We start from the raw sequence: 22533 nt of genomic DNA, 5'->3' as shown, positions 1-22533 counted from the left end.
TACACGTTTGCCTTGTTTATGTTTTTGGTTGTTGGCTTGTGTTCAGAGCCCTGTAACTGACATTGCTTACACAGTTCATTCAGCATTAGGTGTTTTCCTTGCTGTCGGGTTGTTGCTGGTGCTGTAGCAGTACCCAGGGCAGGGAGGTGTGTGTGATGCAGCAGCAATCCCGGTGCCTGTGTCACATGTACCGCTGAGCAAGTGACACAAGGTGCAGCCGCCACGGCCTTGCCTTTGGTGACGTGATTGAAGGGAGCAGGGAGAGGTGAGGGCCTGGGAAATTTCTCCAAGCTGCTCGAATGGATTCTGTTCCTGGAGTTCTGTAATCTCCAGCAGGAGCCTCCTGGGTGTTCAGTGTGGTTAGCGCTGCTAGCAGAGCCTGCCCTCAGCTAACCCGAGCCATGGGTCATTGCCTGGGGATCCTGCCTGATTAGCAGCCACTGAGAGGCTTTCCAGTGCTGGCAAAAATTCCAGCGGCACGGGAAGGAAGCTTGCCTAGGGCTTTTACTCAGTAGCAGTTGAAATAAATTGGATTTGGGGTTTCTGTTCGGTGCAGTAATTGTTTGGGGGTGGGATTTGTCATACATGAGGAACCCTTGTTTTAGTGATGTGATCTCTTGGTGTTCGATCAAGCGATGGATAGCATTGAAGTCAAGCCAATCCAAACCAGTGTTAGAAACCATAGAACAAATCATCCAGCAAGTAGAGGGGTCCCTGGTGTCACAGCCTGGAAATCCTAGGCCATAATCAAGGCCTCTTTTCTTCTGTTCCTTCGGAGGAAAAACCCACGCTAAAGCATCCAATTAATGTTCCTTGATGCATATGAAAACCAGGATGGGCAAGTGTTGATGGGCTTCACTTTGCCATAGCCCCAGCTGGTTCCTACTCTGGGGGTCCCCCAGCAGCGGGAGTGACTTTTCAGACAGATTTTTGTTGGTGTGGTCTTCTGGAGTGGGGAGCAGATTTCTGGTCACGAATGTCTCTATAGAAATCTTGGTTTCTGTTAAAATAAAAGCAAGAAATGGCTAATTCACCTGTAGGGCAGGTGCCATCCAGCAAGGCTTTCATTTCCCTCAGTTTCTGGCATGCTTTGAAAGGAAGCCAGGGAGGAGCTGGCTCAGGAGCCTTGCAGAGATGAGTGATGGCTCAGACAGCTCAGGTCTGTGCTGGAGAGAAGGCACGAGCTTAAAGAAGTGAGTGGGAGAGTGGGGATCTGTTCCTGAGCACAGCTTCAGAGGGGCTGCCACCAAGGCTGAGCTCTGAATTCCTGTGTTGTGCCTTGAATTCAGCCCTGCTCATCCCGGGGCTTTGCAGCACTCTGGGGCCCTGTGAGCACTGTGAGGAGGGAAGGAGGGAGGGATGGCAGAGCTGCAGCAGCCCTGGTGGGGTAGGAGCAAGCCCGAGCTGCCCAGGGCCCAGTCCTGCCAGGGAGGAGCTGCAGGTTCCCGGAGCTCCCCGGGTGCTCTGCTCAGCACATGACACAAATTCCCCCCTAAATAGCTCATGGTGTCAGTCCTCAGTCCTGCAGGGCTCCTTTTAAAGCAGCAGACTGCTGTGCTCGTGCTGCTGTGTGGGAAAGGCCTGGCTCCAGAGCTGCAGGGGAAGGAGAGGGAAGGAGGAGCTTTGCAGGAACACTTGCTGAGGCTGTAAAGCCATTGTGCTGCCTGTGTACGCTGGCTCTGTTTAAAATGGCAAATTCCATCTCAGAGCCAACAGAGAGGGACGGCAGCTCCTGCCCTGGGAGAGCCTGTGTGGGTGTGCCTTGGCACGTGCAGCCTGGGGCTGGCTGCCTTCCCACAGCTGGGAATTGCAGGAATTGCAGCTCCCCTGCCCTTCCAGAGCCACACCAGCTGCATGGCCTGCAGAGGGAATGTTCCAGAATGTTCCACCTGCAGTGTCTCGTGGGCAGGTGCATAAAAGGGCAAGGTGGTCATGCGTGGCTCTGGTTTTCTTTAGCCATGGAAAATTTATCTCCTCCTTTTGGAATGCTGTCACGTGGGGGTTGGTTTGTGTTGAAGGTGCCAGGCACGGCCCGTGAGGGTCACAGAAAGGAAATCTGAGAAATGGGCTCAGTTTAGAAGTGACTGAATATGCCAGTGAACATCAGCACCAATTTGACAAATGCCACCTCAGAACAGGTTTGGTTGTAGGTTTGCACATCTACAAAAGTGGCACTTTTTTCCTATTGGGTTTGTTTTACATGGGAGTATTTTTTATTTGATCTTCAAATACTTCTCTGTCAAACATTTATAAATAAAACCTGCTTCTTGCTAGTGCCTGTTCACCTGGCAACTGGCAGTCACTTTGCCTCTTACATCACCACTGGGAATGTGTTTTTGTGAGCAAACATAATCCCAGGTGAAGTGCAGAGCAGACCTGTTCTTCAGTTCCTCCTGTTCATTGGGATCCCTCTGCAGACTAAGGCAGCATCCCTTACAGGACTGAGCTTCAGGTACAGTTTGCATCCTGAGAGATTCTTTGCAGTGGTTGTGACTCTGTTTGAGGATTTGTGAGTTTGTTTCCCATTGTTATTTTTGCCAAGTTATGATTTAAAATGTGAATTGCACAGTGCTATATAAGCTGTCCTCATGTATTTTTCATGGTCTTTCTGCAAGGTGATGATTTTGAAAGTTCATTATTTATCCTCACTTGATAGTTTTCTGTACTTTGGGGGTTATTGCAGGGTTGTTCTTCAGTCCTTCAGCTGGAAAATGGAGAAGGAGAAGTGTTTAGGAAGGTGTTCCCAAACTATTACAGAAACTGTTTACATTTCTGTAACATTGTGATTCCTCCTCTTGGAAAGTGCACGTTCATTTTATCAGCGTTTCTCAGCAGCAATGTAAACTCCCAGCTGTTTTTCTAGATAATCTTTCCCTTTCCAGGATGCAGTCTTTAGATTTCATGATGGAAAACATTTTATTATTCCTGCTAATGCAAATAATTCTCTGCCAGAAATTTCCTCCTGTGCCACTACCTTTGCTCTGAGCAGAGAATTTTATAGTAATGAAGCCTCTTCCCTCATCATCTGCATCTGTAAGCTTGGGACTTAAAAACAGGGGTGGTAGCCAGAGAAACAGCAGATCACAGAACTACACAGTGCCTGCAGAACTCTTGCAGGGAGGAATAAATAAAGTAACTGGGAAAAGCTGACAGCTCCAGTCAAAAGGATTTGTTATTTAATGGGCACCAAAGCTAATCTGAAAACACATTTGTATGTGCTCAGAGTACTTTGTTTCTGGTGCCCATATGAATAATTTTTCTTTTTTACATTAAGGTTGTTCAGTTTCCAGAGGAAAAGGGGAAAAGGAGAACTAATAACCTTATTGATTCTTCCCCAGTGAAGTTTAAGACATCACTGAAAAGTTTAAAAATAATTAAAAATTAAGGCAATTGGCCACCTTGGGGGGAGTGATAAACATCTGCCTGGAAGAATGAGCACATGGTTCTGTGCTTGAGAAATTGCTCTGTTCTGACCAAAACTTCACTTTTAAGTGATTTCAGCAGTTCCTGGGCTGGCACTGGAGCAGTTATTGTGAGCTAGCATTCCTGCTGGAGCAGGGTTTGGGTGGTGGGTTGCTCTGAGCCCCCCCAGCACAGCACAGCACAGGAGGGAAATCACGGTCACAGAGTGCTGAGGGTTAAACACCAGCACTGGGGTTGAGTTGGTGCCTGCAGAACAAAAGTCCTGGAACGTTTTTGGGGTAAGAGTCAGGATTTGCTGTCAGGATCTTCCTCCCTGACACAGGAGCTCCAGGGCTGTGATGGAATGGGATTCCTGAGAGCTGAGGAACCTCCCCAGTCCCAGTGTTGCAACCTGGGGCTCCCAGTGCTGGTTGTAGTATTCTGTTCACTGGGAGTTTTTAAATTAAATATTTTACAGGAAGCTCGTGCTGTAAGGCTGTGGAGGAGACTCCCAGCAGAAATTCTGGATATTCTTTACTCTGGCATCCACGCTCCTGATATTTGCCTTCAAAACTTGCTGGGCAGGAAGTTTTCCTTTTGTTTGTTTAATTAGGTTTTCAGTTTGCTTTCCCTGTAATTCAGGAGCTTGCAAAAACTGGCTCCAGCCAGGCAGGGATTTCACAAACCTGTTATTTTTACTCAGCAGATTCTCCCATGCCCTTTCTTGCATCTTCTTGGAGCTGCATTATTTTTAGGTTGTTTCTCAAGGCCTGGAGTAGCAGAGCATTTGTAAATTCCCATTCTTACAGCAACAAGTGTGTTTGTGGGGGAAATGCTGCAAGGGGTCACCCTATTGTAAATATTATGATATAGGTGTGGGGCTATTTTGCTGTTGAGTACAATGCCTGTAAGAGGCCCAGCCTCAAAAATAAACAAAGGTAAATGGTTTCAGATGTCTGATTGCAAGGACTGACTGATTTTTCCTAACTGGAAAGCACATTGTGATCAAATAGGTTGTGTGGACACCAGATTTGCTCCCTTGGGTAAAGCTTCATTTTGGAGCCTTTTCACCTTTGTGAAGGAAGGAAAAACACATTTTTCTCCCTTTTTTCTGTAGAGCATATCTATATTCTGTTGGAATCCAAATAACACCATTTATAGTAGCTTCTATTCCAATATATTTGGGATGCAAGTGGCTATTTGTCTTAGGTCTTCACCTACAAACACAAAAGCAAACTGTAATTGAAAGGTATCCAGCTCATAAAATACATTTCTGTAGTAGAGTTTCTGAATTTCAGTGTTTAACACCAGTTTTGCTGTTTGTCTGGTCTTGGCAACCAGCTGCCTTTCAGTGTGGATTTAATACATAAATGGGGGGGGGGGGGGGGGGAAGAATCTTCTAGGTTGTTTTTTTACAAGCAAAAATAGTTTGTAGAGGTGACAGAAATGGAGACTTTCAGAGGCAAGTGGTGATATAGTGGTTATATTTATATAAATTGTGGTTGTGTGGCACCGCCTGGGGAGCAGCTGAGGCAGGGGCTGCATGCAGGGGAGGTGTGTGTGACCCCAGGTGTGTCAGAAATGAGCTCATTAACGAGTGCCTGGTCCCTGTGCAGGTGCTGTGAGTGCCTGAGGTGCTGTGGCAGGAGGGACCCCAGGCCTCGCAGCGTCTGGCTCGGGCACCCAGAGAAGAGGGAGCAGAGGTACCCCCGCAATGTCATCAACAACCAGAAGTACAACTTCTTTACCTTCCTCCCTGGGGTAAGCATGGCTAAAGTTGCTTTTCATCGTCCCACCCCACTGCTTTCCCCATTTTTTCAGTGGTTTTACAGGAGATAAGTGCAGAATCGGGAGCTGGAGAAAATGATGGGGTTGTGTTTGGTGGAGTTGATGCCAAGGCTGCCTTAGGGCAGCAGCAAACCAGACACAGAAGTGTCCTGAGTGTCCAGGACGGCTTTTTAACTGCCCCAAGTCAGCATTTAGTCACTAGGAAAGCATGCAGAAATGTTTCTGGTGGTTACTTCAACATGCATAACATCCTCCCTTCTCTTTTTGTCTGCTTTTTTTTTCTAGGTGCTGTTTAACCAGTTCAAATACTTCTTCAACCTTTATTTCTTGCTCTTGGCCTGCTCTCAGTTCGTGGTTGAGATGAGGCTTGGTGCACTTTACACATACTGGGTTCCTCTGGTAGGTCCTTCAAGGTTTATTTCTCCAAAAAGGTTTTGGTGTTTGACAAAATTTCTTGTGCTGCCTTTTCTGTGAGGTGTAAGTTTGCACCTTCAATCATATTTTTAACTTGCTTCCTGAGGCCTGTGCTGTGCATGTTGCAGGGTTTAGCTTTCAGTGAGATCCCTGGTAAAAGCCAGAAAGAGGAGGCAGCTTTGGGACACTGCTGTTAAAATTCTATTTGTTCTAAAGCCTGGATCTCCATGAATGACACATGAGATGACACAGTCAACTGGAACATGTGGGAATATTTTGGGATGATTGTTTGACGGCTCTTCAAACAGCTGAAACCTAAGCTGGAAATAGCTGATGCTTTTTTAGTTTTATTTTGGAAAGCAGGCAGGAATTTCCAGGTAAATGAATGAATGCATTTCATTGCTATATTAATTAATTAGATCACACATTTGGATATGTGTAAGTACTAGAAACCTGCAGTTTCTAACATCACCTTGCTGCCTTCCTAAAGTTCCTTATTGACAGAGGTAATCAGTAGCTGGTTGCAGCTTTCAACACAAGCTGTAAAAAGTTCATTTTCTGTGGTACTTGAGGAGTGTTTTAACTGTTTAGTCTGAGCTAATAGCCTCATGTAGAAACATGACTTTGTGATACCAAGCCCATAAGGAATTGGCTTGCATTAATTAATTATTTTTTATACAGTGAAGGATGTGATGCAGGCATTTCCTCATGGCAAGAGGAAATGAAATGACTGCTCAGATGTACAGAAGAGTAGGACTGAAGCCCTAATCAGGCAAACATGTAATTATACCATGAGCAGAGCACATAAATATCTTTAGAGTGTTATTTGTGTAGGTGGAGTGTCTATGTACATGCACATGAAGGCACATGCATCCTCTGTTTATCTGAATGTATAAAAAGGGGCTTATACAGATTTCTGTGCACATTTCTGTAAAAAGAACTCTCCCACATGAGTTGTGCTGACTTCAGTGGCTCTGAGGTAGTGAGCACTGGGATTTGAGGGGTCTGCCTTACCCTGGATTTCTCACTCTTAGTTACTCAGCTGTGGAGTGAAATGAGATCTGGTTCTTACATTACTCAGGTAAACTCCACAAAGGTTTTCTTGGGGATCAACTTTACAAAGACTTGCTAGGGGGATTACCTTTATAAAGATGTGCTTGGAGAGAGCACCATGATAAAACTGGAAGTTTCTTAAGCAGCAAGTGTGTTTTCAAGCAGCTGGTGTGGGTTTGGCACTGGGGATTGCACAGCAGCACATCTCAGTGCACTGATTCAGGAGCATCAGCCAGAGAAAGGAAATGCAGATTGTTACATTGGCACTGATGAATCTGGCTGTTGCTGGAGGCAGCTGTGATTTCCCCTGACCCTTTGCTCCCGTGTCTCCCCGCGCTGCTGGCAGGGGTTTGTGCTGGCTGTCACCGTGATCCGCGAGGCGGCCGAGGAGCTGCGCTGCTACATGAGGGACAAGGAGGTGAACTCGCAGATCTACAGCAAGCTCACAGCCAGAGGTCAGCCCCAGGCTGGGACTGCAGCCCTGCAGACAGCCAGAGTTCAGCCTGGGAGGGGGCTCGGGGTCCCAGGCACGTGGCTGTGTGGCCACGGAGCCCTGGCATGGGGGGTGCTCCTGGGGGGCTCCTCAGCAGGTCTGGTGGAGACTGGGTTTGCTGAGGGGTTCATGGGAGGGGCTGGGTGGGAAGGGACCCTAAAGATCACCCAGAGCCTCCCCATCCGTGGCAGGGACGCCTCCCACTGTCCCAGGCTGCTCCCAGCCCCGGTGTCCAGCCTGGCCCTGGATCCAGAACAGCCACAGCTGCTCTGGGCACCCGTGCCAGGGCATCACCACCCTACAGAGCCTAAAAAGACCCTAAAAATGATGAGGTGTGTGTTTGTCAGCAGCAAGTGCTGTGGTTCCTGAGGATGGCAGGGTCAGCTCCTGCATTTTCCATGTCCATCCCCCTGAGCTCCTTTGGAGCCCCCGTTTGGGAGACAGCCCAGGCTGGGCTCAGCTGAGCCTGACCCTGCTCTGGCCATTGTTTCCAGCTGTGCTGTACCTAACAAAGACATTTAAATTCCCATTTGAGCAATCCAGTGCTGCCTCACTATGGAGTTACTCCTAATACCATGACAAAGATGCTGAGGCCAGGCTTCTGTTTCAAAAAGGGAATGAACTGAATTTGAGCAAGTTTTGGTTCTTTTCCATTTCCAGTTTCTTAGTTATAAAAGTTTATACCTCTGAATTAAGATGCAGTGATGTAGTAAAAAAATGCTGCATTTGTAGGAATAAGGCTGCTTTTCAAATATAATTGCTTAAGGCTGGATATATTTCACATGCCAGGAGTTATGAGGCAACTCCAAACTGAGGAGTTTGAGTTTCTGAATATTAAATCCCCTTTTAATAACATGTTCTTAGTACAACACTTAAAATGCTTGGCAACCAACAAAAGCCTCATCCAAGAGGGGTGTACTACATCTATTTAAAGATATAAAAGAGTTGCCTTCTGGATTCTATTCAATGATCTATAAGGGGCCTGACCTCTCCTTTAGTTCTTTTCATATTGCTATTACGTTTCCCATGAATGATTTCCCTCCCCCCAGTCCTTTAACTTCTCTAATTTTTGTGAAAGAAACCAAGGAGGATTGGCAGCTGAGCACTAGCTGAAAATCTCAAGCCACTGTATTTAACATGAGTTTTGTGCAGAAACAGGAATGAGACTGTAGTATAGTTTAGAGCAGAAAAAATAATAGAAAATTATTTATGATTGTCACGTGGTTTGGGGGAGAAGGGTAATTTTCTGTCTCTCACTCAATCTCAGAACTTAATTTTTTGGGAGAGCTGATCATCTTCTCCACTGATTAAAACCTCAGCTCCTCTGGGAATTACCTGGGAGCAGGGAAGGGCCTGGTGAGGCTGGGGATGGAAATTTGGGGGTTGATTTATCTCACCCCTTTATACAAGGAGCTGGGTTTTCAAGGGAGAGTGTCACCAGCTCAGAGGCAGAAGCAGCAAATACCAAAATAAATTTGGAACAGCTGATGTGAACAATTAATTTTCAGTGTAGCTGACAGTAGGACTTGGGGTTTTTACAGGCTTTTCTTTTGTTGCTGCTGTAGAACAGCACAGGTCATGCTGCAGGGCTTGGCACAGCCCTGTGCTGAGACTAATGACAAAAACCTCCACCCTAAACCTTTTTTATCTTTTTACCCAGATGATCCATTTATGTTCCAAAATGACAAAACCAGCAGACTTCTGGAAAGATTTTTTTTCTTTTTTTTTTTTAGTGGACAGCTCTGCATTTAAAGGAGAGTTGTTTGGATTGTTATAAAAAATAATCAAATTTCAATCCCCTATTCATAAGCCACAAGCCTCCATGTGTTCAGGGGTCTGTGTTCTGATGTGCTTGATGGAAAGCTCGAACTGTGCTTGCAAATTCCTGGCTTGTTTTTCTTCTCCTGCAGCCCCCCTCCCTGGGTAACACTGCATAATGGAGAGAAACTCCACAGAAAAGTGGGAAGGGACCTCCTACTGAGGGGTGCTACTTAGGATACAGATCATTGGCATTTACCAGCCATAAAAAACCAATATTTTCCCAAACTCTGCGAGTCCTGCTCCACAGCATAAGGCTACAAAAGCCGAAAGTTTGGTGCAGCACATCAAACAAACCCACCCCTCTTCTTTTTTATGTTTTAGATGCATTTAACTTGTTTTAGTAAACCTCTGTTTGGATCTGTACTTCAGTGCAGCTTTGCAGATCTATTGTGAAATTTTGATGTAAATGCTCACAGGGTAAAAAGGGGAATCTTTTCTGGCAAATATATTTATTACTTGAAATTATCTGCTTCCTGGTACATCCATCATGCTGCAAATTTGGTGACAATTTCAAAAACCATAGCTTAAATTGGTGCAAACTGTTTGCATTTGATTATGTTTACTTTCTTGTCTTTAAGAAAGATAAATCAGGGCGTAGCAGAGAATGAAACAAATACCAGACAAATTTTAACAATAGATTTTTTTGAATGAGAGATTAAGATTAGTTCCTTTTAAGAAGTGATAAACACCAACTTCAATTCTGATTAACTTAAGGAAGTACAAACTGAAAGTGATATAAATGCTGAATAAACCTGTGTGTATTTAGAGGAAACATTTCTAGTTGCACTTACAAAACCAGGAGTTTATAATTACAAATTACTTAAACAGAGCAGTTGTGGGAAATGGACCAGTTGTGCTTATTAGCTGGTTTTAAACATGCATGAGAAAACATCTGATGTTTAGGTGGCAGTTTCCCCACAGAAAGAAAAGGGAATTACAGAATTCCCAAGATCAAAATAAAACTAATTCAAGCAAGTTCTTTATGGGAGTCCTGAGTCAAAGGAAACATCTGGTCCTGGCCCTTCTTAGCAGGACGTGTGTGCACACTGCAGAGATGTCACCCACGGGGGCCAGGGAGGCTGCAGAAGCAGAATTAGCTACTTAAAAAGGGCATCTCATTTATCCAGGAGTTAGAAAAACGTGTGCTGCTTAGAAAGGTCCCCTCTTTGTTTTACCCTCCAACAGCTGAGGTTGGGAGGGTTCCTGAGCAAGACAAATCTGCTCCAGCTGCTTTGGGTTTTCTCAAATTGGAAAAATTTTACAGCAGATGATGCTGTTTTCAGCATAATGATCCCAAAGGCTTTTATGTACGTAATGATAGGAAATCATCACGTTACAGCTTTGTCCAGGCATTAATTTCTCTTTTGCAGAATGATTTTTTACCTTGTTAAGGAAAACCTAAAAAAGTAAGTTTGCCTGAACCCTGCAGGTAGTGCTGCTTCTGCTGATAGTCACCAGATAAATCCTTGTGATCTTGGAGAGAATACAGAAAATATGGTTAAACAAATCCACAGCTTTTCTGCACTTTGGGCCAGGAGTGGCTGTGCCTGTGTGGGGAGAGCACTCGGGCTTTTCCCCCCTCCCTTTGCACAGGAGAATATTCAAAAGCACTTTTTGTTGCTTTGTGAATAACCGTATTAAAAGGGGAGGAAGAGATGTTATCTGTCAGATCCTTTTAGTGTCATAGTACCTAACTTTGTATAGCCCATACACAAGACTGCCAGGGATGCTTTTTTTGATCCTCTTGGAGTGCAGCTTTTCTTTTCAGGCCCCAGCGTAATGGACTCTTAATCCCCGGTTTGCTTCCTGCCCCGGCAGAGATGTCTTTAGCCCAGCATTCGTTTTGTTTACCTTTTTTTTTTTTAAACCAAAAACCCTCACAAGGCAGACTCCAGAATCCATGAAAGACCTATGAGATATTTGTGAAATGGGCCATGACTGCTTATAATTTGTAGGAATAATTACAGCATGCAAGGAAGTCTGCATTTATTAGCAGCAGTGATGAAGCATGTTGTTAGGCACACAGTGTGTCACCAAAGCAGCAGGCTGCCCCAGCCCAGAATGGCTTTCATTGTTAATTTGGAGCAGAAACACTGAAGCATATCCTGAGAAGGATGCTAATGAAGGGACTGCCAGTAGTAAAATCCCAGTGACCTTTGTGCTTTGTGCTAATTTCTATTCCCCCTCCCTTCCCCCTCCTGCTTTCCCCTGAGCTGCTATCTGGCCAGTTAGCCCGTGAATTTTGAGGTACAGTAGGAGTGTTGTCCGTGCCAGGGTGAGCTCCACGTGCCTCCCCCACTTCCACTCAAATCACAGCAGATTAAAGAGGCTTTTGTTGAAATATAACAGACACATGGAGGCAGGGTTCAAATTAACTGATTATAAATCACTAGTTAGTCTGAGAAGCCAAATCTAGAGCTGGCTAATGATTTGAAATTACTAGCCAATTGTTAAATTAATCCCCTGTTTTAAAGCAACTGGGAAATGTTTGACAGCTGCACAGGAATAAATATTTACATGATTTCTGTAGGACCTGTTCTCTGCTTGTTTGGCCAGTCCTGCAGGAGGCAGAGGAGAGGTGGCAGAGCTGAGCCAGGGACTGGAGCTGCAGCAGGGCAGGAAATGAGGCTGGAATTTGGAAGGACCATTGTACTTCCAGGCCTTGGCTTGAGAGTTGAGCTTTGCATTTCCAGGCACCTGAGGAAAAGGAGTTGGATTTGATGGTTCCCTGCTGTAGCTTTCTGTTCTTGCTCTGGCACCTGCCTGATGCTGAAGGTGTTTTTGAATTCATGAGTTAGGCACTACAAAAAGGAATATAAGGAGTTGTTTCAGAGTTATGACTAAGGAGTGGCTGGGGCTTTCTGCAGCCAGGGCTGGTGTCAGGAGAGGCTCCAGCCCTTTTTGGGAGAGCCATCCCTTAGTGGGGACAGTGGGCTCAGAAATCTTTCCAGGGCAGCATTGCCCAGTCCCTGTGGTGGAAACATTTCCCATTTTCAGCCCCATAGTGCAGGGGAAGGAAGGGAGGGGAGGAGCAGCACACAGCACCCAAACCCTGTCCTGCTCTGGTCTAACACCAACGCCTTTCCTTTGCAGGGACTGTCAAGGTGAAGAGCTCTAACATACAAGTGGGTGACCTCATCATTGTGGAAAAGGTTTGCCTTTATATTCATCTTCCCTGTGTAAAGTTGGTTGTATTTTTTTTGCAAGACCGTGGAAAATGAGATCTTTTGAATTCCTACTTACTTTACAATAGGCTTAGAATATCAGGTGTTGAACACAAGTTTAAGTATTTAATCACTTTATATCCCACCTCACCAATAACATCATGATCTTTACTAATGAGGGCAAATGTGTAGGTATGCCTAAAATCTATTTTTTTACTTATAGCAAGATAAATAGCTTTCCTATCCTTTCTGTGATTGTTGGACACAGGTTAAATACCTGGAACAAATGCAGCACCCAGGTGTTTCTTTGGGTATAAGCATTGCAGTTTTGGGAGACCAGGTGATCTGTTTGTAGGTACTGATATATACAAGTATATTTCCCCCCTTCTACAACTTTTAATGTGTTTTTTTAAAATCCACTGATTTTATGTTTTCCCCACCCACTCTGTGCAAGAAGAGCCGTGACCTCTAAAACCATTAGTATGGAAATACTCAGTACAAAATGAGAAACTTGGTAGCTGCAGATTCCAGATACAACCTTTCTGCTAACATGGGACTCCTTGAAAGGAAACCAGCACTAGATTAAGATTTCTTCATACTTCTAGAATTACTCTCCAGCCCTTTTGTAAACTTAACCCTTGGGTCTGGTCAGTGGGAGCTGGCACCAGTTATTATCGTGCACTTGGAATTCTGCAGGGAAGCGAGTTCAGGATTCAAAGCAAACTGAATCCCAGGCTCCAGGCTGACAAAGGAATCCTCTTTGTGCCTCTGCTGCTCTGGGGAAGGCGCTGCACACGCGTGCAGGGCTGCCTGCACAATAATGGCCTTTCTTCTCCCCCCAGAACCAGAGGGTCCCTGCTGACATGATCTTCCTGAGGACGTCGGAGAAGAATGGTAAACATCTGGAACCAATTGTCAAAATAGCCATTAACCTTTCACTGGTTGTTTGGAGAAAATTATCTTTTGGAAATGTGAAAGAAATAGATAATAGTAAAATTTTAGAGAGGGGGAACTCAAGTGGTTTTATGGACCACCACTTCTCAGGATGTTATACTCTGGTTTTGTTTTCTAATCAAAGAATGTAGGGGTTGAGTCCAGGGTAAATGAATCTGGTTGCATTTTAGATATATTTACTTACTGTTCAGGCTTGCTTTGTTAAGTGTGGGATAAGGAAATGTTTGATCAGAAGGGTTAGAGAACAGATTAATGGGAACATTTCAAGTGTCTTAAAAAAAGTATAGCACAGAGAATTCTGTCCTAGTGGAGGAAAAGGAATGTGGTGCAGGAACGTCATCGTTCCATTATTAACAAGTGCAAATCAGACCGTGTTTCCAGAGAAAGAAGGATGTGGGTGTCCTAGAGGGGAAGTTAACCCCTGTAGGTGTGCCTAGGACAGAGGTGGCAGGATCCTGACTGCTGTTCCCCTCCCCAGGCTCCTGCTTCCTGCGCACGGACCAGCTGGACGGGGAGACCGACTGGAAGCTGCGGCTGCCCGTCACCTGCACCCAGCGCCTGCCCACGGCCTCTGTGAGCACCTGCCTGCCACTCTGTGCTTGGGAGCTTGGACAGGCTTTCCCTGAAAACCTGGGCATGCTGCAGCCCTGTTTTCAGGCTGGGGTTTCTTTCCTGGGCACAGATAAGTCCCAGGAGTCTCTCAGGTGTCACCCCAGGAAATGCCCTGCTGCTCCAGGTGTGTTTTCTGGGGGACTCCTGGGCTGCAGTAGATATCAAGTCAATTCTACACCATGCCAAGTAACTCTTGGAGCAGTATTCTGCTAAAACTCCTGTACCTTATTAAGCTGTGGCTGGCTCATAGGAGCTGATAGGGCTGATGGATGTGTCTGTTTGATAGGACCTGCTGCAAATCCGCTCCTACGTCTACGCAGAGGAGCCCAACATTGACATCCACAACTTCGTGGGGACCTTCACCAGGGTGAGTCTGCTGGCAGGGCCTGAAATCAACCACAGAGTCACCAGGGTTTATGAAAATTCTCCATCCTATCAGAAATCCCTCAGCCAGCTCACCCAGCATCTCTCCCCAAACACCTCTGTGGACACCTCTCATCCTCTGCTCTTTTCCATTACTGACAAGTTTGTTTATTTTTCTCTTTTTCCCATTGTAGGAGGACAGTGACCCTCCAGTAAATGAAAGTTTAAGCATAGAAAACACCCTGTGGGCCAGCACAGTGATTGCATCAGGTAAGGTGGAGACCCATGAAAAATTGTTTTTAAGGGAATATGTTAACAATTTTTAAAGGTATTTCTGTGATGGAATAATAATTCTGTCAGTTGGAGAAATTAGCAGTTGGAATGATTTTCCCCCTTGTCCTAACACCTCTGGGGAGCTGAGCTGACATCTAATTGCCTCTTGGACATTCCTAGATGAGAAAGAAGTGAAGTGGCCTTTGGGGCCCTTCTTTAGCATCTAGGAGCAGAATAGCACTTAATTGCTCTGCACATTGACATCCTAATCTGTAACAGAAATGGTGTCAAATGGATTCTGGGAACAGAAGCTGAGATGAAAGATTTCCAGGTAAGTGCTGCCATTGAGTTTGTCCTATATACTCTTAAGAAAGGAAAGAAAATCAAGTCTTTGACAGATTTTGACTCATATGTACGATAAACTCCCGAGGCCTGAGATTAATCAATGCCCCCCTGCAGAGGCTTGTCAAAGTAAAAGCCTTGTTCCTCTCCTGCCCAGTGTGTTTGCTGGGCAGGAGCTGGAGGAGAGTGCAGTTCTGGAGTCCAGCTCCTGAGTTAAACTTGTCAAATGGAGAGACTTGACAGTGCATTTGCAAATAGAATTTCAAAGGGTTTATGCAATTGAGTCTGTTTGAATTGCCATAAACCAACTAGAAACACTCCTTTTTCACAGATCAATGTGTTTGCAAGCTTCTTCTAGTCCTGGCAGGTGCTTCCTCTCATTTTGACTGACTTATCAATACAATACTGGATTTTGGTTCTCGTGTGGTAATAACAAATAGCATGTTGTAGGTTATTTCTGTTAGGAGAAAATGTGGATATTATTTTTCTTCTGCTGTCGGGTTGTGGTGCCATCTCATGGGGCAGCCCCTGTAAGATGAAGCAGAGCAATGTGTCTTTCTCCATCTGCTGCAGGAGGGCTGGGTCTGACTCTGACTGTTTGCAGTGGATTTGGAGTAGCTGTGCCATCTGCTGATCTGAATTGTGATGATCTTACCACCACCTGCCATCTGGCTCCAAGGATTTGTTGTTGTTTTTGGGGGTGGTTTTTTAAAGGAATGTTTCTCAGCATATTTTTAGAAACCACCTCTCTTGAATCAGCCTTATTTAAAAATAAGTCACCTGCAGCTTGTTAAAACTGATCATTAGTGAGAGCAGGGGAACAGTGGAGTATAAAGTAGCAATGTATTGGCAGTAGTGCTTTTTTTAGAGTTGGTTTTCTCCATTTTTACAGACTCCTAACTCTGGGCAATAGCAGCTTTAAACTGTTGATGGTAGACAGCTTTTTCTTCATGGCTCTTTGCAAAGTCTTTAAGAGAAAACCCATAGGAACCCTGTATTTAATGGTGAATTATGTTACTGCAAGAAGAAAATTGAGGACTTGGTTGCTCTCAGCTCTTTAGCAACTGTGGGACAGAGCATTCAAATTCACTGATGGGCTCCCAGCAGCTCCATCTGTTCCAGGAAGGTAGGAGTTGGTATGATTCACTTTTGGTAGGAACAGTATTTAGATAACACTTCAAGTAAATTGTAGATTTTAAAATAAGGTAATTCTGTTGTTGAGCTCTGGAATTAATTAGATTTGTTCTGATTGTTTCAACCTTTGCCAGTAAATACCCCTAGCCCAGAGCTGGTTTAATTTGGATACACAATGAAGGTTTGGTGGAAGGCAGCACGAAAGTGGAATTCCAACTGGTGGGAGGAAATCCAAGAAATCCTCCATCACCACCAACTTTAATTTATAGTCTGGAGAGACAAGTGGATCAAAAGGGGGTCAGGGAAGGTAGAGCAGAGCTGGCTGCTCTTCCCATGAGCTGATGGAGTCTGTGATGCTGCATCAAGTCCAACCCCGAGACTGAATTACTGCCTGCGAGGATGTCTCCTGTTCCAGTCTGTGTTTGCATAGGTGTGGTGTTGCAGATTCCAGCTTTTTGAATTTCTGCTTGCTTCTGAAATTAGCCTGCTGAAAGTGCTCTCCACCTGAGGAGTGTTTTTATGGAGAAAACCTCTGTGTGTGCAGGTACTGTGGTGGGAGTGGTCCTCTACACGGGCAGGGAGCTGCGCAGTGTGATGAACACCTCCAACCCCAGAAGTAAGGTATGCTGAAGAAACAGGTTTGTAATAAATAACAAAGGGCAGAAACAGATTATTTTTTTACAAGGAGATCCTTTAAATACTCTATATACACGCTCTAGGGACAATCTAATAGGAATAACTCATATTTTCCAGCCTGTGATTTAAGATAGTTACCAGAACAGAAGCTATTTCTCCTGGATTTCTATAGGATCTTTTCATCCTATTATGCATATGTCATGACTTTTTTTTAAGGTTGTCAAACAATGTTTTATATGTTTATAATGAAACAGTCCCTGTTAGAATAGAAAAGCTTTATTTTGCCGCATTTCTTCCATTGTAGCACAGCTAAGACACAGTGCAGTGGTGTTTATGCAGCTTTTGGCAGCATGAGCCCTCTCACACCTCTGCATCCTCTGCTGAGCTTCTGAGGGATGGAAATCTCATGTAATAAGCTGGCAAGAGTATTGATTATAAATTTAAATATGTTTGTAGTGTTTTGAAAGAAGAGAAGCTGACTAGTGGGAATGGCTCTTTGCATGGAGAGGCAGCTCACTTCTGTGTGAATATTGCACTGAGCTGACACCTTCATCTGTGTGCCTGAAATCTCTCTCCTGCTGTCCTAGATTGGCCTCTTTGATTTGGAGGTGAACTGCCTCACCAAGATCCTGTTTGGGGCTCTGGTGGTGGTGTCCCTGGTCATGGTGGCCCTCCAGCACTTCGCAGGCCGTTGGTACCTGCAGATCATCAGGTTCCTGCTGCTGTTCTCAAACATCATTCCCATCAGGTGAGGGGACAGCTGGGAATGCTCCCAGCACAGCACTGCCTGCTCGGGCACCTGAGCTCTTACTGTTCCTCATTGCACAGCTCAGCCAGGCCAGAAGTAGAAATGAAGCTCAAACATAAGAATTGCTTTGTAGTTTCTGCTGAATTTGTTCAATTTATTAACCCATTCACTGGCTCAGACTGTGGATTAGGCATTTAAATTCCCTTCTCTCAGTGTTTGAAATACTTGGTTACTGTGATTAGAACAAAGTAAAAAATGGAAAAGGAGGGTGTTTTATACAGAATGTAGGGGAATGCATTTAGAGGGCAACGAAACTTTGATATTAAATTGTACTGTGTTAGAAAGTAGATTAGTAACTTTAGTGCAGGACTGGGATTCATTTCAGTTCCATTTTTAATCTGCTCTCTGGTATCCATCACTGTCCTTACTCTGTCCACCTTCCCCTCAGATCATATCTGCTCTTCTCATTCAATTTTGCCATCTGTCTTTGAATGACAGTGTATGTAATTACATTGGCACCAGAGCACTAGCTTTGAACAAACTCCTGAAACTCTCCTTTGGCACTCAGGTTCACTGTGGAACTCGTTGTCCTTTCATTGCACTGTGGCAATTCACAAGGATTTTTTTTGAAGTTTACCTGGTGATAATTTTTATTTTCCTTTTTCTCTTTCGTCCTGTGCAGTTTACGTGTGAATCTGGACATGGGGAAGATTGTGTACAGCTGGGTGATCCGCAGAGATTCCAAAATCCCTGGCACTGTGGTTCGGTCCAGCACCATCCCTGAGCAGCTGGGGAGGATTTCCTATTTGCTTACAGACAAAACAGGTACTGGCGCAGAAAATACAGCTTTGAGTCATGGCATGTTGTTTGGATTCTGTTATGTTTTTGGCCAGGAAAAGAGGATAATGTGAGATTTCTTTGGACTGGAAGAAATATGCATTTCCTGTTACTTTGACAATATAATTTAATCAGGTTTTGAAAAAAAAGTTGAGCTTTTTTTTGTTCTGAATATGTTATAATTAAGGTAGGACAATATTATACTACTTGAAGGAATACTTAAAGCACACTATTACAACAAAGCTGAGGGTAAAAATAAAATTAAAATCAACTTTTTAGAGCTGGTTTTCAAAGGCAGGTTAAGATAACTCGTATATATATAGGCAGAAGCTGTCTGCTGCTGCCCTTACACTTTTGAAGCTGAGCTTGAATTGAAGGCCTGAGCTGTAATGAAAAGCTTGGTCTGACATAAAATCCTGGTCCCACTGAAGTAGTTTCCAATTTTTTTGGTTCCAGTGGGACCAGAACTGTGCCTGCAGCTCCTGTTGGCATTGACTGTGGGGTGAATCTCACTGTTATTTATACACCCCCAGTTCCCAGGAGAATGAGCCCTCAGGTCTGTTGATTTTGGGTTTTTTGCTAGCCCTGGCTGTGCTGGGAGTGCTGCAGTGATGGGTTCAGCTGCTGGCCCACATTCAGGTTTGTGTGCTGGGGGCACAGCAGGGACAGGAGGTGTGCTGGGCAGGGGGTGTTGATCCCACCCCATGGTGCTGTTTTCCCAGGGACTCTCACCCAGAACGAGATGGTTTTCAAGAGGCTCCACCTGGGAACAGTGGCCTATGGCCTGGACTCCATGGATGAGGTGCAGAGCCACATATTCAGCATTTACACACAGGTACAACCAGCTGCATCCCCTGGCTCCCTGTGCCCAAAATTCCGCATCACTGCACCAGTGGGGAATTCATGTGGTAGGGATCTGCTTATGAGCTGCTTTTGGGAAAGCCTGAAGGTCACTGGATGCTTAATTGATAAATGATGTCATGATTGCTCGTTATGTTCTGTGGGTTGTTCCACATCATGTGCAAGTGGGTCCTGCTGCTGAGGTCTGAGTCTAAAATAACTTTTATTTCAACATCCAGCTATCTCTTTTCTTTCTTCTTCTAGCATTTAGTTCTTCTCTTGTGTTGAGACCCTTAAATGACAGAACTGTATTTAAAAAAAAAAAAAAAAAACAAAAAACCCTCAGACTTCAGCTTTATTTGCCTTCATTTTATACTGAATGTCTAGACAAAACTTGGCTACTGATGAATTATTTGCCAAAGTGCCCAGTATTTGTCAGGACCCTTTGGGTGACTGACTAGTCCAGTGTGTGAGCAGTGACTGAGTGCACTTCAGCTGAGGGTTTGCTGTTGGATTTTGGCAGCAGTGCTGATGGGCAGTGATACTAAATTTGAAGATCTTATGGGTCCTAATCACTAGTGTGGAAAATAACATGTGGAATTAGCCTGGTAATGGATATATGTCTCATAAAACTTTCATAATTACCAAGTGAGATTACTTATAATGAGAAGCATTTGCTGGCAATGATTCATTTTGAACTGTAGTTCTTATTCTTTGCTCTTATTTTTACCATGTTGTGGCCCTTTGACCTGGAAGTGAAACTTTTGTCCTCTTGACACTAAAGGTTAACAGAGCAGGAAACTGGATCACTGTGTGTCCCTTCTTCAACTGGGATAATTTAGTAATTGTGAAATTATTTGAAGACTCCCATTCTGATACTAAAAATAGTATTAAAAAATAAATGAATGTAATTAAGATTTTCTAGCTCCATACGAGTCATCTGTTTTGTGTTTTCACCAATTATATTCTCTTGCACATGAAACCCAAGTGACTCTAAATTTCCCAAACCACTGGTCTTTTGTGGAGTAAAAAAGTGGTTTCGCTGAGTCTTTTGAGGCTGGTGTGTCCCCTTTTGGTGGATTTGCAGCTAAAGGGCTTTTTCTTGGTGTGCTGTCCCAAAACTTCAATCTTTTGGGGCCCATCAGGAGCAATGCTCCAGGAGGAGCACTGAGGTGTTCCCAGGGTACACTTCTGGGACACTCCTGAATGGCCTGAGTGAGGGGTGGTATGGCAATGCTGTGAGGGCCCCGACAAAGGAGGAATGATGAGGAGGACTCCATCAATATCAGAAAGCTAATTAATTAATTTTATTATACTGTATTATGCTATACATCCAAAACTGAATCTGCCAAGCACTCAACTCTGCACACACTGCCCAGAATCTCGTGACTGTCCCCACACACACACTTGGCCCTGACAGGCCAAGGAAACACCATGACTTTGGGTAAACAATCTCCATGTTGCGTTCCACTTTGGCCCAAACACAGGCACAGCAAATGATAAGAATTGTGTTTTCTTTCTCTGAGGTTCAGAGAATGCAAAACCCAGAAATATTTTTGGGAAGAATTGTGCCTTGCTCTTCTCTGTGAAGAGAAATGTGAGGCTGCAGAGTGGGAAGAGTGTGCCTGGTCTGTGGGGACACGGACCTGCCCAAACTGATCCCAAATGTCATTTTTCTCCCCAGTAAGAGCATGTCTGGTCTCTGGGGGCAACAGGCCTGTACAAACTGATCCCAAATGTCATCTTTCCCCTCAGTAAGGGCGTGCCTGGTCTGTGGGGACACGGGCCTGTACAAACTGATCCCAAATGTCATCTTTCCCCTCAATAAGAGCGTGCCTGCTCTGTGGGGACACGGGCCTGCGCAGTCCGTACAAACTGATCCCAAATGTCATTTTTCCCTCAATAAGAGCGTGTTGTGTGTCCCCCAGCAGGCACAGGACCCCCCGGCCGTGAAGGGGCTGTCTCTGGCCACCAAGGTGCGGCGCAGCATGAGCAGCCGCGTGCACGAGGCCGTCAAGGCCATCGCGCTGTGCCACAACGTCACCCCCGTCTACGAGAGCAACGGCGTCACCGACCAGGCCGAGGCCGAGCGCCACTACGAGGACTCCTGCAGGGTGTACCAGGCCTCCAGCCCCGACGAGGTCAGTCAGAATGTCCCTGTGACCCCGCTGGCTGCAAAAACCCCGTGGTTCCTTGGGGAAGGGCTCAGGGTTAGTGAAGGGGATAATATTGTAATGTGTTTGTTGCTCTGATAAGCTGGGAATAGGCTGTCGGTGCACTCTCAGCTGTTCTGCCTCTCTGCCTGAAGCTCCAGGCTGGTATCTGGCTGTTCTGTAAGCCTTTGCATCACAGAATTTTGTCCCTATTTCTGCACCTTTTGTCCTAGATATATTTCATTTTGACTCTGGGACTCCCTTTGAGCAGGTTTGGTAAATTATGAGCAATCTTATCTCGTTTGGGGGAGGACAGCTTGTGGAAGAGGGTTGCAATGCACCCTCAGCTCAGCTGTGCGAGGTGTGTGACCTTCCAGACCAGGGAAAAGCTGGGAATCGCTGTAAGCATGGCACATCCCACGTGCAGGTGGGCAGAGCCAGTGCCCAGGTTAGTTCTGGGGAGGGAGCGAAGTGCACAGGGTTATTGGAGAGCAAAGCTGGGCCCTGCCATTCTCTGCCAGCTCCCAGTGCAGCCAGGGCTGTGCAGGTGGCACACTGGGGAGAAGCTTTGGAGCTCTCCAGACACTCACTGGAGGCCTTTACTGAGCATTTGGGAAATCACATTCAATTCAGCACTTACAGTTTAAATGCTGTTTGCTACCCCCTGCAAAATCTGGGAAATATAATTATAGTGTTGTTTCCTTCTGTGACAAAGACAGGAGGAATAAAATGTGGTTTCATATATTGGTTATGCTTCTTGGATACACCTTTTAGTGCAACAAAAGTAACACATTTTGCTTTCTATCAATATGTATAATTACATTTGCTCTGTGCTGGAGAGACACTGAAGTTTGAGATTTCCCCTGAGAACCCCACTGACAGTGTGAGATCAAATCACCCTTTTGACTACATTCAAAGGGCTTTTCCACGTATTGCCTCAGACAAACCAGCTTTGCCTCTGCTAATAACCTTCCCACCTTTGCCATCACAAAAGAAGCTGGCTTGCCTCATTGCTGGAGAAATGGAATTCAATGCACTCGTTGGAAGCCCAACTGAGTGAGGATTTTGGGGCTGTTGTGCTGCTGAAAGACTGGCACAGAGCTGGTTTGCACATTTACATACATTCAGAATTTCCCTATGGTGTTTTTCTCCCACAGTAGGCAATTCATTTGTTTCATATATATTTATATATATTAATTTTCTTCTGTGTGTCATGCAAAGGCTGCATTTCTGCAGTGCCCCTGCATGGCTGGGCTGCAGTGAGGTGCCAGCAGCACCTCCTCCCTGGGCAGGGTGTCCTGTCCTGTCCTGTCCCACGTGGCTGGGGCAGGGTTGCTCTCCCCTGACAAGGCAGTGTACAGAAAACAACTGCCTTTGCACTGAAACGAGTTCTGAATGATTTCCAGATGGTCATTTTTGTGATCTGCATCTAAGTTTTTTTTTCTCCTAAAGCATTTACAGGCTATTTTTGCACAGATTTCTGTTTATTTACATATATACTGTGGT

General features: G+C 45.1%; 1 protein-coding gene across 2 annotated transcripts in view; it reads left to right on the top strand.

The window, feature by feature from the left end:
- Window positions 1–22533, top strand: part of ATP9A (ATPase phospholipid transporting 9A (putative)) — a 46042-nt gene that overhangs the window by 1000 nt on the left and 22509 nt on the right. The window contains exons 2-14 of one of the 2 annotated variants that reach the window (XM_059480624.1): window positions 5019–5163; window positions 5476–5589; window positions 7004–7112; window positions 12065–12123; window positions 12978–13029; window positions 13568–13662; window positions 13988–14068; window positions 14259–14334; window positions 16358–16434; window positions 17037–17197; window positions 17880–18022; window positions 18757–18869; window positions 20806–21015. In XM_059480624.1, the coding sequence (XP_059336607.1) occupies window positions 5019–5163; window positions 5476–5589; window positions 7004–7112; window positions 12065–12123; window positions 12978–13029; window positions 13568–13662; window positions 13988–14068; window positions 14259–14334; window positions 16358–16434; window positions 17037–17197; window positions 17880–18022; window positions 18757–18869; window positions 20806–21015 (1435 nt within the window). Of the gene's footprint in view, window positions 1–5018; window positions 5164–5475; window positions 5590–7003; window positions 7113–12064; window positions 12124–12977; window positions 13030–13567; window positions 13663–13987; window positions 14069–14258; window positions 14335–16357; window positions 16435–17036; window positions 17198–17879; window positions 18023–18756; window positions 18870–20802; window positions 21016–22533 lie in introns of both variants that reach the window. The other variant, XM_059480623.1, reaches the window with a different exon arrangement.

The sequence above is a fragment of the Ammospiza nelsoni genome, chromosome 12, assembly GCF_027579445.1.
Source record: "Ammospiza nelsoni isolate bAmmNel1 chromosome 12, bAmmNel1.pri, whole genome shotgun sequence".
NCBI lineage: Eukaryota > Metazoa > Chordata > Aves > Passeriformes > Passerellidae > Ammospiza > Ammospiza nelsoni.
The sequence above is the reverse complement of the archived record's forward strand: the minus strand, read 5'-3'. Positions and strand labels throughout refer to the sequence as shown.